The sequence below is a fragment of the Notolepis coatsorum genome (genome assembly GCF_963971535.1).
Source record: "Notolepis coatsorum genome assembly, chromosome: 8".
NCBI classification, from domain to species: domain Eukaryota; kingdom Metazoa; phylum Chordata; class Actinopteri; order Aulopiformes; family Paralepididae; genus Notolepis; species Notolepis coatsorum.
This window is the reverse complement of record NC_140172.1, coordinates 42,001,968-42,017,004: the sequence shown is the minus strand read 5'-3', so window position 1 is coordinate 42,017,004 and position 15,037 is coordinate 42,001,968. Positions and strand designations below refer to the sequence as shown.

General features: G+C 40.9%; 2 protein-coding genes across 2 annotated transcripts in view; one reads left to right on the top strand and one right to left on the bottom strand.

The window, feature by feature from the left end:
- Positions 1 to 348: 348 nt before the first annotated feature.
- On the top strand, positions 349 to 10,299 carry ca4c (carbonic anhydrase IV c; the record flags this gene model as incomplete). Its single annotated transcript, XM_084320390.1, has 8 exons — positions 349 to 409; positions 4,483 to 4,530; positions 5,860 to 6,024; positions 6,678 to 6,823; positions 7,730 to 7,822; positions 8,027 to 8,093; positions 9,771 to 9,934; positions 10,120 to 10,299. 8 exons carry the CDS (start codon positions 349 to 351, stop codon positions 10,297 to 10,299), a joined length of 924 nt encoding a protein of 307 aa, XP_084176516.1.
- An 881-nt stretch (positions 10,300 to 11,180) lies between these two features.
- asl (argininosuccinate lyase) overlaps positions 11,181 to 15,037 on the bottom strand; it is a 35,765-nt gene continuing 31,908 nt past the window's right edge. Inside the window, exons 14-16 of the mRNA XM_084320083.1 lie at positions 12,603 to 12,683; positions 12,039 to 12,145; positions 11,181 to 11,871 (exon numbers count right to left, since the gene is read on the bottom strand). Coding sequence (XP_084176209.1) covers positions 11,730 to 11,871; positions 12,039 to 12,145; positions 12,603 to 12,683 — 330 coding nt within the window. The 3' untranslated portion in view covers positions 11,181 to 11,729. The remainder of the gene's footprint in view (positions 11,872 to 12,038; positions 12,146 to 12,602; positions 12,684 to 15,037) is intronic.

Genomic DNA, 15,037 nt, shown 5'->3' with positions numbered 1-15,037 from the left:
TGTTGAGCAGGAAATATGTGTGTGTTGGGCGTTATATATATTTGATATTTGCCCAGCACCAGTAAAGGGAGAGTGTGCAAGCTTGAAATAACACTGCAGTAACTGATTTCGCCACCAGGTGTCTTATTTTCTTTCTACTGAACACCTGACATCGTGTGGAACCATTGCTCTACTACCCTTCCCATCTATGTTTCTCTCTCTCTCTCTCTCTCTCTCTCTCTCTCTCTCTCCCCCCCTCTCTCTCGCCCGCCCTCTCACACACACATTTTCTCTCACATTCAGGTGTCTCCCTCCTCTCAGTTGTGTTGGTCAGTATGTGAGTATCCTCTCCTGTGTGTGTGAGTAATAATGATGGGCTTCTATCTCTACCTCCTGGCTCTGCTGCTTTCAGTCATATCCCACTGCTCAGGTAAGGTAGGCACATAAACTTACATACAGTCTGCAACGTAATATACAGAAATCAATACATATAGGCATTAAGTTGAATTTTTTTCTTTTTTCTTTTTTTACATTCTGAATCAAAAGTGGCAGAAGATTGAGCTTGTTGAAATATCACAGGTGTTAAGCTGCAAGGTTGTATATATACTGTACATGTAATATATCATGGACAATGTCACTTGGTGGTCAACAGGTGTCACAGGTGTATAAATGTTGATGTTGGGCAGGGTTTCCTCAACCTTTGCAGCCCAATGCCTCATTTAAATGAATTGCATGTTGCTCCCAAGACCCAGGCCCATTAAAACATTTAAATGAATTACATGTTGCTCATTAAAACATTTAAATTAATTACATGTTGCTCATTAAAACATTGAAATGAATTACATGTTGCTCATTAAAACATTGAAATTAATTACATGTTGCTCATTAAAACATTGAAATGAATTACATGTTGCTCATTAAAACATACAGTATAGCTTTACTCATTATCATGTGGGGCTCCACCAGAAATGTAAACCCAGTTTAACTAACACGGCTTGCAGTTTTGGCAGAATATTCTGATATGAATGAGAAATAAAAGCTACAGATTGGTGTATCACAGTTTGATTGCTTGACATTTGGGTTTTAGCTGAGGTAATTGACTGCATTCAGACCCTGTTCCCACCCAACCTGAGCATGACATAAGAGCAAAATGGCTGCCCGTGTGAATATGGTAAATTCCTGCAGTCATTTGCAGGTGTGTGTGTGTGTGTGTGACGTGTGTGTGTGTGTGTGTGTGTGTGTGTGTGTGTGTGTGTGTGTGTGTGTGTGTGTGTGTGTGTGTGTGTGTGTGTGTGTGTGTGTGTGTGTGTGTGTGTGTGTGTGTGTGTGTGTGTGTGTGTGTGTGTGTGTGTGTGTGTGTGTGTGTGTGTGTGTGTGTGTGTGTGTGTGTGTGTGAGGCGGTAGGTGGAGTAAATCCAGCATCTACCTGTGTATTGTTCTCCCCTGGTGAGAAAAGTGATTCTCTCTCAAAGGACAGCATTGTTGGAGGCAGTGGTGGTAATCTGTGTACCAATATGGGTTAAACGGTTCTCTAAAGCACCTTTCACTCCCTGCACAGAGCCAGAGACACTAGAGCTCCTTTCACACCAGCAGCACAATGCCACACATGCAGCATAAAACTAGATGCTTTTACCAGAACCTAGTGTTGAGCATGTTAAGGGGAATCACAAACATGCCACAAACAGACATGTCTGAGGTATGTAATGGGAAATATTAATGGACAAAACGATGCGCCGTTTACATTAATCATTCTGAGTCATTATTAATAATAGAAAGGTTTATTTCACTGTGGCCACAATGAAAGGACAGTTTACAGTCAGAGACAACATGTTCACACAGTAGCGTCTGGCCGGAAACTGACCCAGAGCGCTGTTCACACGTATATTAAATACACAATTGAAATGACGTCCACTAGACACCCAGATAGGTAAACAAAGTCTGCCCAAAGGAGAACCAGCATTGGCTAGGCGGTGTTGTTCGATATGTGGAATGCTAAACAATCCTTGCTAGGAGAGAAAAAGATTGAAAGGGACAGTAGTGTCTGCCACATCTGAGCACATTATATAGCTGGTCAGAATGCACCAGTCAAGCTGTCTAATGACGTGATAATATATTCCACGACAGGTATAAATACTAATTGTACTTATTTCAATGTATTTAATTTCACACATTCTACTTGTTATTTCATTGTACTTTACAAAGGGAATAACCTGCTTTCCTTTAAATGAATCAATTATGTATCTATTTATTTTTTAACACGAAAATCTTGAACTTGCAATATCCAACACTACCAAATTTAAGAGGAAATAATTAAGAATAACTTAACCACCCACCACTTTGACATATCCTTTAGAGGTCAATGCATCCAAGATCGAATGCCCTCAAGTTTCTGAAATACAAGAAAATAGTATAGAGTGTGTACTTTTACTTTTCATACCTGAACACATTCCATATCACATACATTTATACTCAATCAGAATTCCTGTGGATCACTTTAGTAAATTAATTGTGTACTTTTACCACCATTGTTTCTAAATAGAATAGCTTGTATATTCATCACTGAGGCTGCAATATGTTATTCATTAGTACGTAGAGTCCCATGATTATTGTCAGTGTTTGACCTCCTATTAGTCCTCAGTCTAATGTGTCCAGCTCAGCACTCTCCTTGCATTTAACACATGGTTGTAAGGAGAAAAGGTTACTTAGCATGCTGTGTGTGTGTGTGTCTGTGTCTGTGTGCGTGCGTGCGTGCGTGCGTGCGTGCGTGTGTGTGTGTGTGTGTGTGTGTGTGTGTGTGTGTGTGTGTGTGTGTGTGTGTGTGTGTTTCTCATGTAACACTTGGGTAATCTCATTAAGGCTGAAACAGTCACTCATTTGTCAGCAGTTAACCCGTTAGATCAACATCATTCAAAAACATCAACGTCTTTGGCTTGTCATTATATGGTTTTTATCCATTTAAACTACATAATATCAGACGGGCAGGTGTAAAATGAACACTAATATTAAAGGAACACGCCAACTTTTGGGGAAATTTGCTTATTGCCCATCTACCCCGGAGTTAGACAAGCAGATACATACACTTTCTTCTCTGTGCATGCATTAGGTTTAGGGAACAGCCGCACCGTTAGCCTAGCTTAGCGTCATTCACTGGAAGTAGGTGTGCCAGTGTAGCCTAGTTCCCAGCAGTCACGAAATACACTCCAAATACAACTCCAAACATTGTTGTGACCTGTGTATTTACCACGTGGATTGTTTTTTTGTTGACATTTTCGTTTTCTAAGCAGATATATACTCAGAACTAGTTTTTGCCGAACCACTGCTGCCTGAGCGCAGGGATTTCGTCACCTCAAAAGTCCTGTTGCTTTTTGAAAAAAAATCGAATTTCCCCAAAGTTGGCGTGTTCCTTTAACAACAATAATAATAATAATAATTTTAATGATATAGCACTTTTGAATGCAAATGTTACAACGTGCTTAAAAACCACGACTAAAGAAATTACACAACAATGCAGAGTACAAAGTAAATAGGAATAAAATAGAAGTCAAGGACACAACTCAAAAGACTCAACTCAAAACTGGACATTACAAAACTCAGGGGCGCTTAAGGGCAGTGTTAGTAATATGATAGTTAACCCTTTTCACGTGTGCGATCTGTCATGAGAATATAGAGAACTGAACATTCTAATGATGATATAACTAATTCTAGAATTGCAAGATACAATTTGGGGGAAATGTTCTAAAAACAATGCATACCTGAAAGGGTTGCAGCTACTGCTACTGCACTCACATGGAATGGTCAGCTGGAGAAGGAGGTCAGGTGATTCGTTTGCTGACTGTAGGAAAACACCAGGGGCATTAGAGCATGGAATAGAAAATAAATGCATAATCTGTCAAGAGCCACAGAAAACCAAGCTGCTGTCCTCAAGATGGAGTTGTCCTGAACAGTGTGTGTGTGTGTGTGTGTGTGTGTGTGTGTGTGTGTGTGTGTGTGTGTGTGTGTGTGTGTGTGTGTGTGTGTGTGTGTGTGTGTGTGTGTGTGTGTGTGTGTGTGTGTGTGTGTGTGTGTGTGTGTGTGTGTGTGTGTGTGTGTGTGTGTGTGTGTGTGTGTGTGTGTGTGTGTGTGTGTGTGTGTGTGTGTGTGTGTGTGTGTGTGTGTGTGTGTGTGTGTGTGTGTGTGTGTGTGTGTGTGTGTGTGTGTGTGTGTGTGTGTGTGTGTGTGTGTGTGTGTGTGTGTGTGTGTGTGTGTGTGTGTGTGTGTGTGTGTGTGTGTGTGTTCAAGGGCAAGGTACTATTTTAGGGTTAGGGGTTAGGGTTACAGTATAGGGTAAGGGTGAGAGTTGGGTGTGGTTATGGTTAAGTCATGTGGTTATGAAAGTCAATGGAATGTCCCCACAAGGCATGAAAACATGGCTGTGTGTGTATGTGTGTGTACTGTGCACATGCATAATTATGCACACTTCGTTTGCCCTTTGCAGCTGAACTAAGTGCTGTGCTTCCCTTCCAGCTCAGTGGTGCTACCAGAGCCAGTACTCGTGTGACGATACATGCAGAGGTATGCAACAAGCCAGAGGAATTATTGTTCCCTAACTGACTGGAAGCCAGCTGCTGTTGCAGCCAAACTGTAGTCAGTGGCGAGAAACAACAAATTTTGTATCCTGAATTGTGCCATGAATTATGAAATGTGTCAATTTAAAAGTCTAATTGTCAGCTAGTTAACATTAGGTTATAGCATAAAAACAAAAGCTATTGATAATTTTTGCTAACATAACATAAATCAACTTTCTTGACTTGCAAAATGATTAAATATTATATAAATTGAAAAAAGTATTTGTTTATCACCATTGACTAACATACATATTTCATCTGAAATAGCGTCCCTGATGTTTAGATGAAGGGGAGGGACTTTGCCTCTCTATTATGTAAAATGTCTAGGATTTGGCTGCCTGAAAGGCTCAATAATGCGACATACATTTGCTACCTTACAGTTGCAGGCAGCTAGGCTATTGTTAATCAACAGTGAATTGCTGTGTCTTTGGATGTTTAGCAATGTTAGGACAGAATATTACACAAATGTGTTCATATACATAATCATTATCTTGAGGAATAACATTTTCGTTTGTAAATAATTACCGTTTCTAAACATTTAGCTTCCTAGCAGCTATCCTACGTACAGTATGTTACATTTGATCTCTCCTGTCTTTTCAGTAGATTTTAGCTTTATTTATCAATTAGATATGATGTTCACGATACAATTCATTCACTAAAATAAATAGAATGAGAAGATGTATGGCTATCAATGTGAAAAAAGTTACAGATTAATATAGTTAAAGAGTTAAGATGTGGGATGTCATTATGATGTACATTATTCCAGGAACAGGAAGCTAATAAATACAGCTCAGTGAAATCATGAAAATGAAAAGAGAAATGTTTTCATAATTTCACCAAGATGTATTTCTTACTTCTGCGGAATAATATACATTTTAATGACATCATACAGCTTAAGTCTTTAACTCAATAACTCTAAAACCAAATTAATTTGTAGTTTATAGTTTGGGGATCAAGTCAAGTCAAGAGTTTTATTTGTCACGGCATACAAGTATACAATGAAATTGTATGTGTGTGATATGTGTGATATTATGAGAATAATAAATCAGCATTATGTTTTTGGTGGAGTGTTCCTTTAAGATGTGCAGCATATGGGCATCCAGTATCAGCTTCAGTTTAGCTTCACTCTTAGAAAAGTGTGAACAACAGTAGTAATAAGTATGGTAGAAATGTATGTACTTCTGCACAAAATTTAATTATTTTGTTTGTTTTGCATGATCCCGGAGAAAATATTAACGTTAGAACAATTAATATAAACTATTTCCTGTCATCATAGACCCTAGTCGCTGGGCTGCTCTGTTTCCAAGCTGTGGGGGATTGCGCCAGTCACCCATCAACATCATCACCAGCAAAGTGCATGTCAACAGTGCACTGCCGCCCTTTAACTTCATTGGTCACACCAACAGTAACAACATCACAGCGGAGAACCAAGGACACTCTGGTGACGAAGAACAACTGTTTTCAATGCATTCCTGTAAAACGTATCAAATATATGCAGTGAAAAGTTAAAGGGATAGATCTTTTCCCTGAGTACCTAGATGTACTTTATGTGCACGGCCATATAAAAAATGAATTCTATGGAGACCAAGTATAATATCAAATATGCCTGTTATACACAGCACTGCACTAAGCAACATGACTTGAGACAACAGAACAAAACACAGCACTTTGCAATACACCAGGATACATCACAACTTGCCCGATATTGGCTTTTTTACCGATACCGATATACCGATATTGTCCAACTCTTAATTTCCGATACCGATATCAACCGATATCACATTTTAATGCCGATATCGGCCGATAATATCGGTAGGCCGATAATATCGGACATCATTTCTATAGAAATGTTTAAAAAAAAACGATATATTTTTTGAAAACCGATACCGATATTTTCCGATATCACATTTTAATGCCGATATCGGCCGATAATGTCGGTAGGCCGATAATATCGGACATCCCTAATCACAACACAACACAGTAGGATACAGAACAACACTCTCCAGCACACTTTGTTTAGCAAATCTCAACACTTATTCTTGTCAGCTGGAATCGTTTTGGTTTTGGGCTTTAAAGACGGTCTCTTCCCTGTAGCACACTTTCTCCTGCCTCAGTCAGTGCGTCTGAGTGGGGGGGCTCTGCCAGGGCACTACAGAGCTGTCCAGTTCCATCTCCACTGGGGCGTGAATGGGCGACCAGGATCAGAACACACTATAGATGGAGAGCGATTCCCCATGGAGGTAAATCCGATGGGCAAAACAAGTAATGCGTCTCTAAGGAATTGGTGGTATTATCTACCAGGGTTGAGATCAATTTACTTTCTATTCAATCAATTCAAAATTTAAACAGAAATTACGATTTACTTAGTGATGATAGGACAGTGGTTCTTAATGTGGGATATGGGGGGTAAGAAGGGCTCCCCAGAAAGAGTTTACCTGATCCGCTCGATGGTCCATTACGAAGAACCATCTGAGAAGTCATCCTTTAAAACTGTTTGGAATAGGGCCAAGTGCCAACACAAAAAATGCTTGGCATATGATTGGATCTAAACCACACCCGTAGCTGCCAGTAGTTCCTCAATGGACGCAGATTGGTCCGACCACCGTGGTGACACGAAAATTGTTGATAACCTCTGTGACAGAACAACCATTCCCATGTATTAGTAGATATATAATTATATGATGATATATAATAGACTGGACTGGGGGTGACAGTGGCTCGGGAGGTAGAGCAGTCGTCTGGCAATCCGGAGGTTCCCGGTTCGATTCCCGCTCCTCCCAGGCAGCGTGTCGATGTGTCCTTGAACAAAACACTTAACCCCCTAATTGCTCATGATGAGCAGGTTGGCACCTTGCATGGTTGCCTCCGCCGTGAATGTGTGAGTGAATGGGTAAAATGTGAGTAACAAATTGTAAAGCGCTTTGGATAAAAGCGCTATATAAAAAAGCAGCCATTTATCATTTACTGGACAGTACAGCCTTTCATGCCAAACACTTTTCAATATTCAAAGTTGAGAAAATAAAACACTTCCTAAATTCACTGAATTGAAAGTGAATTGATCCAAACTCAACATTGTACAGTGTACTTCACTATGATCTAATTCACACTTATCTGTCTATTGTCCCTCCCTCTCTCCCTTTCTTTAGCTGCACATAGTCCACATCAAGGAGCCATATGGTTCTTTAGCAGAGGCAGAGAATGATATGGCTGGTATTGCCCTGCTTGCCTTTCTATTTGAGGTACTCACTAAAATTACCTGTTTTTTTCTAATATTGTATTTTCAACAATAATATCAACAAATATTCACAGCTATAATAATTCAACAATATATTGACAAATAACCACAGCTATAATATCTACAGAATATGCTATATAACATCATTATTGAATGGCTGTTGAATATAATCTTTTACTCTCTAATCTATGTTGTATCTTCCCCATAGGAAACAACAGAGGATCATCCATATTTTGATACTCTGATAGCTGCTCTGAGTCGAGTACAGACCAATGGTATATGCTCAGTTACCATAAGAAATACATGCAAAATATAATTATACATTTTTTTGAAGATTTTGAATTACCCTCTTTATTTATATAGCACATTTAAAATCAACCGAAGTTGCACCAAAGGTCATAAGCTACATGCAGTCTAATTTCAACTCATGCGGCCGGATTAGGTTGCCAACTATCTCGTATTAGCCAGGACATCCCGTACATTGGGCTAAATGGGTTTGTTCCATACGGGTCTTCCCTTGTCCCGTATAATGATTATATATTGAAATTCTGTGACAACGAAAGGAGAGGAGAGGACAGGAGATAGCATGCTCTTGTTTCAGAACCATGGACAGCGCTTTTTGGTCCAGAGGTGGAACCAAGTCATTGTTTTGCAAGTCCTGAGTCAAGTCCCAGGTCAATACTGGCAATTTATAAGTCTCAAGCAAGTCACAAGTCTTAAACTTGTAATAGTAATAGTTTGTTTATTCAATTTAGATGATTCTGCAGTCACACACAACTTCCTTCTCTGCTCGCGCAACTTGATTGGCGGCTGACGGATTGGTCCAAAGTGGAACTGTAATCAGGGAAATTAAGTTGATTCACTTTTGATGCCACTTTTCATGGCATAATTATTTTACATTTTGGGCTTGGGGAGAGTATCAAGTCTTTCAAGTCACAAGGCTCAAGTCAGAGTGAAGTCACAAGTCATTGGTGGTTGAGTTGCAAATGTTTTGTGATTTTGTCAAGTCGAGTCTGAAGTCATCAACTTGTGACTCGAGTCTGACTCTAGTCCAAGTCATCTGACTCGGGTCCACACCTCACAAGTGTAAAATACTCACGCATAGTACCTTTCTGCTTGGCCATATGCCTCCAGGAAACGAAGTATCAAGATGGATCTTCCAAATGTTCCTTGCGTATTCCTATCAAATGATTGTGTTTGCTGTAGCGTTGCTGATTCTGATTGAGTCATATAAGAGATTCTGCTGCTCTGACAACTAAGCCGATGAGCCCATTGTTCAGTTCAGACCACTGTTATGATCAAGTTGGTAAAAAAAAGGTGCAAGCATTTTGTTTGACCTGTTCAGACTGTGGAAGGACTGTTTTACCTGTTCAGATTGTGGAAGGAAGGAACATACAGCAGAAAGTTAATATTCCATGCACTTCTTATTACTGTGAAGAACCCAGATAAGGTTATTATTTGGTGTTATTTCATGTCTGACAGAGAGGCTGTTTAAGAGGTAAAGTGACAGCACAGCTGCCGGACCATGCAAATATAGGCTAATAATACAATAATTAATTGTTGGTGTTTGTCAAGGACTGTTTTGTCGTACTCCCTGAAGAATGCAAAGCTGAGTTTATTATAGATTTGTCTATGGAGTTTCTAATGATTTTAATTGTTCATTGAACAAGCCAATGTATTAAAGGCTTTTGAATGACTAATGAAGATAGCCTTGGGCCCCTTTTTCTTAGCAAACTATTTGAGTGTGAATGTTCAAATGCAATTTCCACACTAAGATCATCCTGTGATCCCTGCGGGCCGGAGTGGACTGCCTAGCGGGCCAGATATGGCCCTTGGGACACATGTTTGACACCCCTGTCTCAAAAACCCTAAGCTATACTACCTTATGTCTCTCTCTAACCCCTCATCTCACTCCCACCCATCTCACCTTCCTTTACCTTCTCCTGCCTCAGGCAGTACCACAATAGTGCCAGACTTCCAACTCAGTGACATCATACCGCCTGCAAACGACCTCCATAGCTACTATCGCTATGTGGGTTCCATGACAACGCCAGGCTGTGAGCAGGCAGTGGCCTGGACACTGTTTAACAAGGCTCTGCCCATCAGCAACCGGCAGGTACAGAAGCAAAGGTTACTGGGGGTTAAATGTCATAGCATTTACTATACAAATATGACCACTGCTGTTTTATTTCCTCCCTCTCATCCCTCATTTTCTCCCTCCTCCGCTGCTCTCCTCTCCACCTTCCTCCTCCCATCATCGCCACCTTTCACTTCTCTCCTCCTTCCTCCCCTCTTCCTCAGCTGGTGGAGGTGGCTCAACAGTGTCGGTTCTGGACTGGCCAGCCCATGACCGACATCTTCCGGCCCGTACAGCCTCTGGATGGCAGAGTTGTGTACCGGTCCAAGGCGAGTCGGGTTCTGCCCCGTCTGACCACAGTGTGGCTATTTGCTCTCTGTCTTTGCTGTGGACTCTGGGTCTGATGCAACGAGCCCAACCATTAAGATGTCCAAAATAAGATGTTGTCTGGTTTCAACGCCATAAACTGTGGCAACCTCTGCATACTTCTTAACGTCCAGCTGAAATTTGCTTTACAGAGGCAATATTCTTGTTTAGAAGATGTAACATGTAGCTTACATTTAGACTATTTTTATATAAGTCGCCATTTGTTTTTTATTTTATACTGACAAATAGGTTAACCCCAGGCATAGATATTCATGACAATTCATCTCTGATTCATTTAGTTTTAAATGTGGAATTTGATTAGCATCCACTATAACATGGTTGCTTATTGCCTTTTGAATTTTCAATTGGACTTGAATAATAATTTATTCCCTAGAGCACATGAGGATTTGTACCTCAACAGTCAACATTTTTGTCTTCCATCTCATCTGTGATGCCTTGGGGAATTCTACTTTTCATATTTTCAGAATTCTGTTGTATGCAAACTCTTCTGCTATTTTCACCTATCATGTATATTTTAATATCCTATTTGTAGTATTGTCATGCATAATGCCTTTCCTACCAATATGGCACAATGCCATAAGTATAGCTCATAGGCAACTCATTTAATGAGTACCATCTTTCATTTGATTACAATCACGTGTTGTTTTTGCCTACCAAGATGTCCGCGATGATGACATCATGAAATACTCTGCATATCTGATGAGTAAAGGAGCAGACTTCTTTGAAGTACGTCCTAAATGTACACAATCTTCTTCGTTAGCTGTAGGAAAACCAGACCAATGGGTTTTTACACTATGATAAGATTCCTTATTTCTGCTTATGATGATTTCTATATATACACTAATTTAATGACTTGTGTAAGTGACATTTCTCAAAATGAACAACAACTAAATTAAATGGTACATTTTAATGTAATAACCAATAAATGTAGTGCATAAATCAATCCTTTTTTCCCCCCTCATCTTGCTAATCTAGTCTTTTAAGCATTAATCTAGTCTTTTAAGCATACAGTACATTTCAACTTGGGATGCACTGGTACCGATACTGGCTAAAATAGAATATAGATATCTGAGAATTTCCCAAATACCAAAATCTGATACCAAGAAATGCGTCTAAACGTGCCAGAAATCAAAGCACAGTGACTTGATTTGCTGCAAAATGACGGTCCAAGTCTATACTGTTCACTAAAAGTAATGGATCGGATCAGTACTCTGAATCGGCCGATACCCAAAGCCCAGGTATCGGTATCATGACTGAAAAAGTCGGATCGGTGCATCCCTAATTTCAACCAATACTTATGTCACAGAATTGACCCATTTTTGTGGTAAAAAAAAACACTGGAGGTTGTTCTTGAAGGCAATTATGGCGATTGACCTTTACAAAAATATTTGACCGTCACAATGAAACCAGTTGTGCAATCAGTAAGGCTGTTCCAAGGTGACAGAGGTCAGTTCTGTGTCTGCAGCCAGGTCCTCAAGTGTTCCACCTGCGCAGTCACGCTACTCTTGGCCGTGCCCCCGGGGGCGCTGTACTGCTCCACGCTGCTACGGTAGTCCCACACTGATGACACGTCACTTTCAAACAAAGGACTGGAATGAAGGAGTAGAGATAGGGGATGGAGGGAGATAGAGGGGAAATAAAGAGGGGGGTGGGGACCACCGTTACACTTGTTCAAAGAAACAACTGAACTAATAAATTTGAGGCATTAGGGGCTGGGGGCCCTCCCTGTGTGTGTATGTGTGAATGAGTCTGCTACCTCAGAGTGCCCAGATCCTCCAGAGTGAGCTGGTTTAGGGGGATGTTCTTGGACTCAGCCATGAACACAGCTTTACCAGAGACACCGTGGGCTTCCCGGAATGGAATCTGGAAAACAAGATATACTGTACATTATGACACATCTTCTAGAACACAGGATATACAATCGGGAACACAGGATATACAATCGGGAACACAGGATATAACATTATGACAAATCTAGAACACTAGGTATATACCTTTGCAAATTTGACAACATACACATTCTAAATCGGCCCATGTTTATTTCCTGTTGCAGTGTTTACTAATTGACCATATTGACACAGTGGCCATTTTGCTCTCATGTCATGCTCAGGTTGGGATTTATTTCCACCCTGGTACTGCCTTGGGACCCATAAGAATTCTTCAGTAAATAAAAATGCCTTTTAGCTGTACCAAGCAAATTGATTTGCACGCACGCACGCAGTACCTGGCTAACTGCTTGGCCTTCCTTTTGGGGAGACCGGCTATTTGTAGGCCCCTCACAACACACACGCACACACACAGTATATATATGAGTACTCACGCCCTTCCTGACAAGGTAATAGGCCAAGTCTGTAGCCAGCATATCAGGACTGAGAGCTGCCTCCATCACACTCTGGTTGATCTGAATGCAAGCAAAGATAAGAAAGGAAGAAATTATATTGAGCCCTTCATTCGTCTGCAGAAGAAAGCGCAACATAAACATGGGATTAAAATCCACGGTGGTTCCATTCTACTAGAGCATTAGATAACTGAGGAACTGTAGTAAATCAGTTTTTGTATCTTAGTAGGCAAAGTTAAATTATTATTTCTGAGACTCCAGTGTGTTCCTAGACCCCACCTCACCTAGAACCCACCTCACCCCTGCCCAGTTTGACAACCTAGGATGGCTTAGAGTAGACGACAGAGTACAGCAACTTGCAATGGGCCTGGTCTACAAGATACACTACACGACCAAGGTACCCATGTACATGTCAAAATACTTCCCAAAGGTCAGTGAATACCACAATCACAACACCAGAGGGAGCTCCACAAATCATGTTAAACCCAGATTCGGCTCAAACAAGGGACTAAACACGTTTTGCAATTATGCCACATCAATGTGGAACGCACTACCCAAAGCTGTAAAGGAATGTGAATCACTACCCACTTTCAAAAACACTCTCAAAAAACCTACGGGAGACTGCAATTCGAAACTGGCCCCTGTAAATGTCCTAACACAACCCCCTCCAATGTACAGTAAAAATTACCAAGTATGGTCTTGTCAATATTCCAATGTACAGTGTTGCTTGTATAGTTGTACAGTGTCCCCCACCCACCCCTCCTACCCAACCTCCCCCCCACCCACCCAACCACCTCCAATGTACAGTACCCCCCCACCTACCTACCCAACCTCCTCCAATGTACAGTTTCTACGTCAAATGTATATACTTCTTTTCTGGACTCTTTTCGTATCACAAACAGTACTGTATTTGCAAATCTGGTATGTCATAAATGTATAGATGTAGCAGTACTGTCTATCTGTATGTCATATATGTTACGATGAATTGAAAATGGGGGACCCTGATGTAAACAAGACGAAAGTCTTTCTCTGGTCTGCATCCCCTTAACAATTGTATGTATTGAGCTGTACTGTACTGTACCCATTCTGCAATCTGTTAATAAAGTTTTCAATCAATCAATCAATCAATTCCACAGGCATTTTTGCAGCGCATGCCGTCTGAGAGAGCATGGGGTCTGAGAGAGCATGGGGTCTGAGAGAGCATGGGGTCTGAGGCTACGTTTAGACGGAGAGAGTCTGAACAGAAACCGCAAAAGTCGTCTTACGGTTTCACTTTTAATTTTGCGTTTAGACTATCGTTTTGGGATGGAATTCTCCGTGCAGACGAGGCTGTAACGACTCCAGACGACTGAGCCCCGCTGTCACACGATTGGCGCATATGTCACATGACGTGCTGTGAAGACCCGCCCTACTCTGCCTCTGATTCGCAGACTGTGGGTGGGGAATGTGATTGGACCAAAGCAGAGTCACTCACAGACAGTGGGTCCAGTCACGCCGCGGGACAGATTCTTGTGTATTTAAAAGTACTGCCAATGTAGCCTTCAGGTGATCGCCATGGATAGAATCAGACATGCTTTGTTTACGCTTCTAGGCTACTGACGCATGCCTGTGATGTAAGCAGTACACGCGACGAGAGCCTTGACAACCCTTTCGTCATCGTTTTATGCGGTTTGACAGTTTAGATGAGAGCGCAAAGGTTTATCGTTTCTAGGAATTCCACCCTGGAAGGTAGTCTCACTTTTTTGCGGTTTCACCCCGTAAAAACGCCGTTTCCGTATAAACGAAAGGCACATCCGAAAAAATATTTTTGCGGATTCACCTGCTAGCGTTTCCGTCTAAACGGGGCCTAGAGAGAAGCTGTAATTAACGCAACACATGGATTCAATGTCCCCAACGACATCACTGCCATATTCAAACTCATTTACTCTCAATAACTGTCAAACTAAATGAATGTGTGCAAAACTGTTTAGACTTTTTGGATGTGTGTGAGATTGTGTGCAAAATAAAAGAAAATCAACATTGTTTTTAGTGAAGTGCCCCTTTAAGACTTTATCTTTTGCTCTGCTTTTTCTTCCCTTATTCTCTTTGCAATATTCAACCCTCCTGGTATCGCGTCTTACAACTCTTCTAAACAGTCCCCAGGCGCCAGTCTGTGGCTGCTGCCCACAGCTCCCCCAGTGGTGAGGATGGGTACAATGCAGAGGAATAATTCTCCCACAACGATTAATAAAGTATAATTTAACTAAGGCTGTCAATCTATTAAAATATTTAATCTGATTAATCGCATGATTGTCCATAGTTAATCGTGATTAATCTCAAATTAATCGCATATTCTTTATCTGTATCTCAGAAAACTGTGTCAGAAACAAATGTATCAATGAGAGTATCAATAATACACCCCCCCCCTTTTTTTTTTT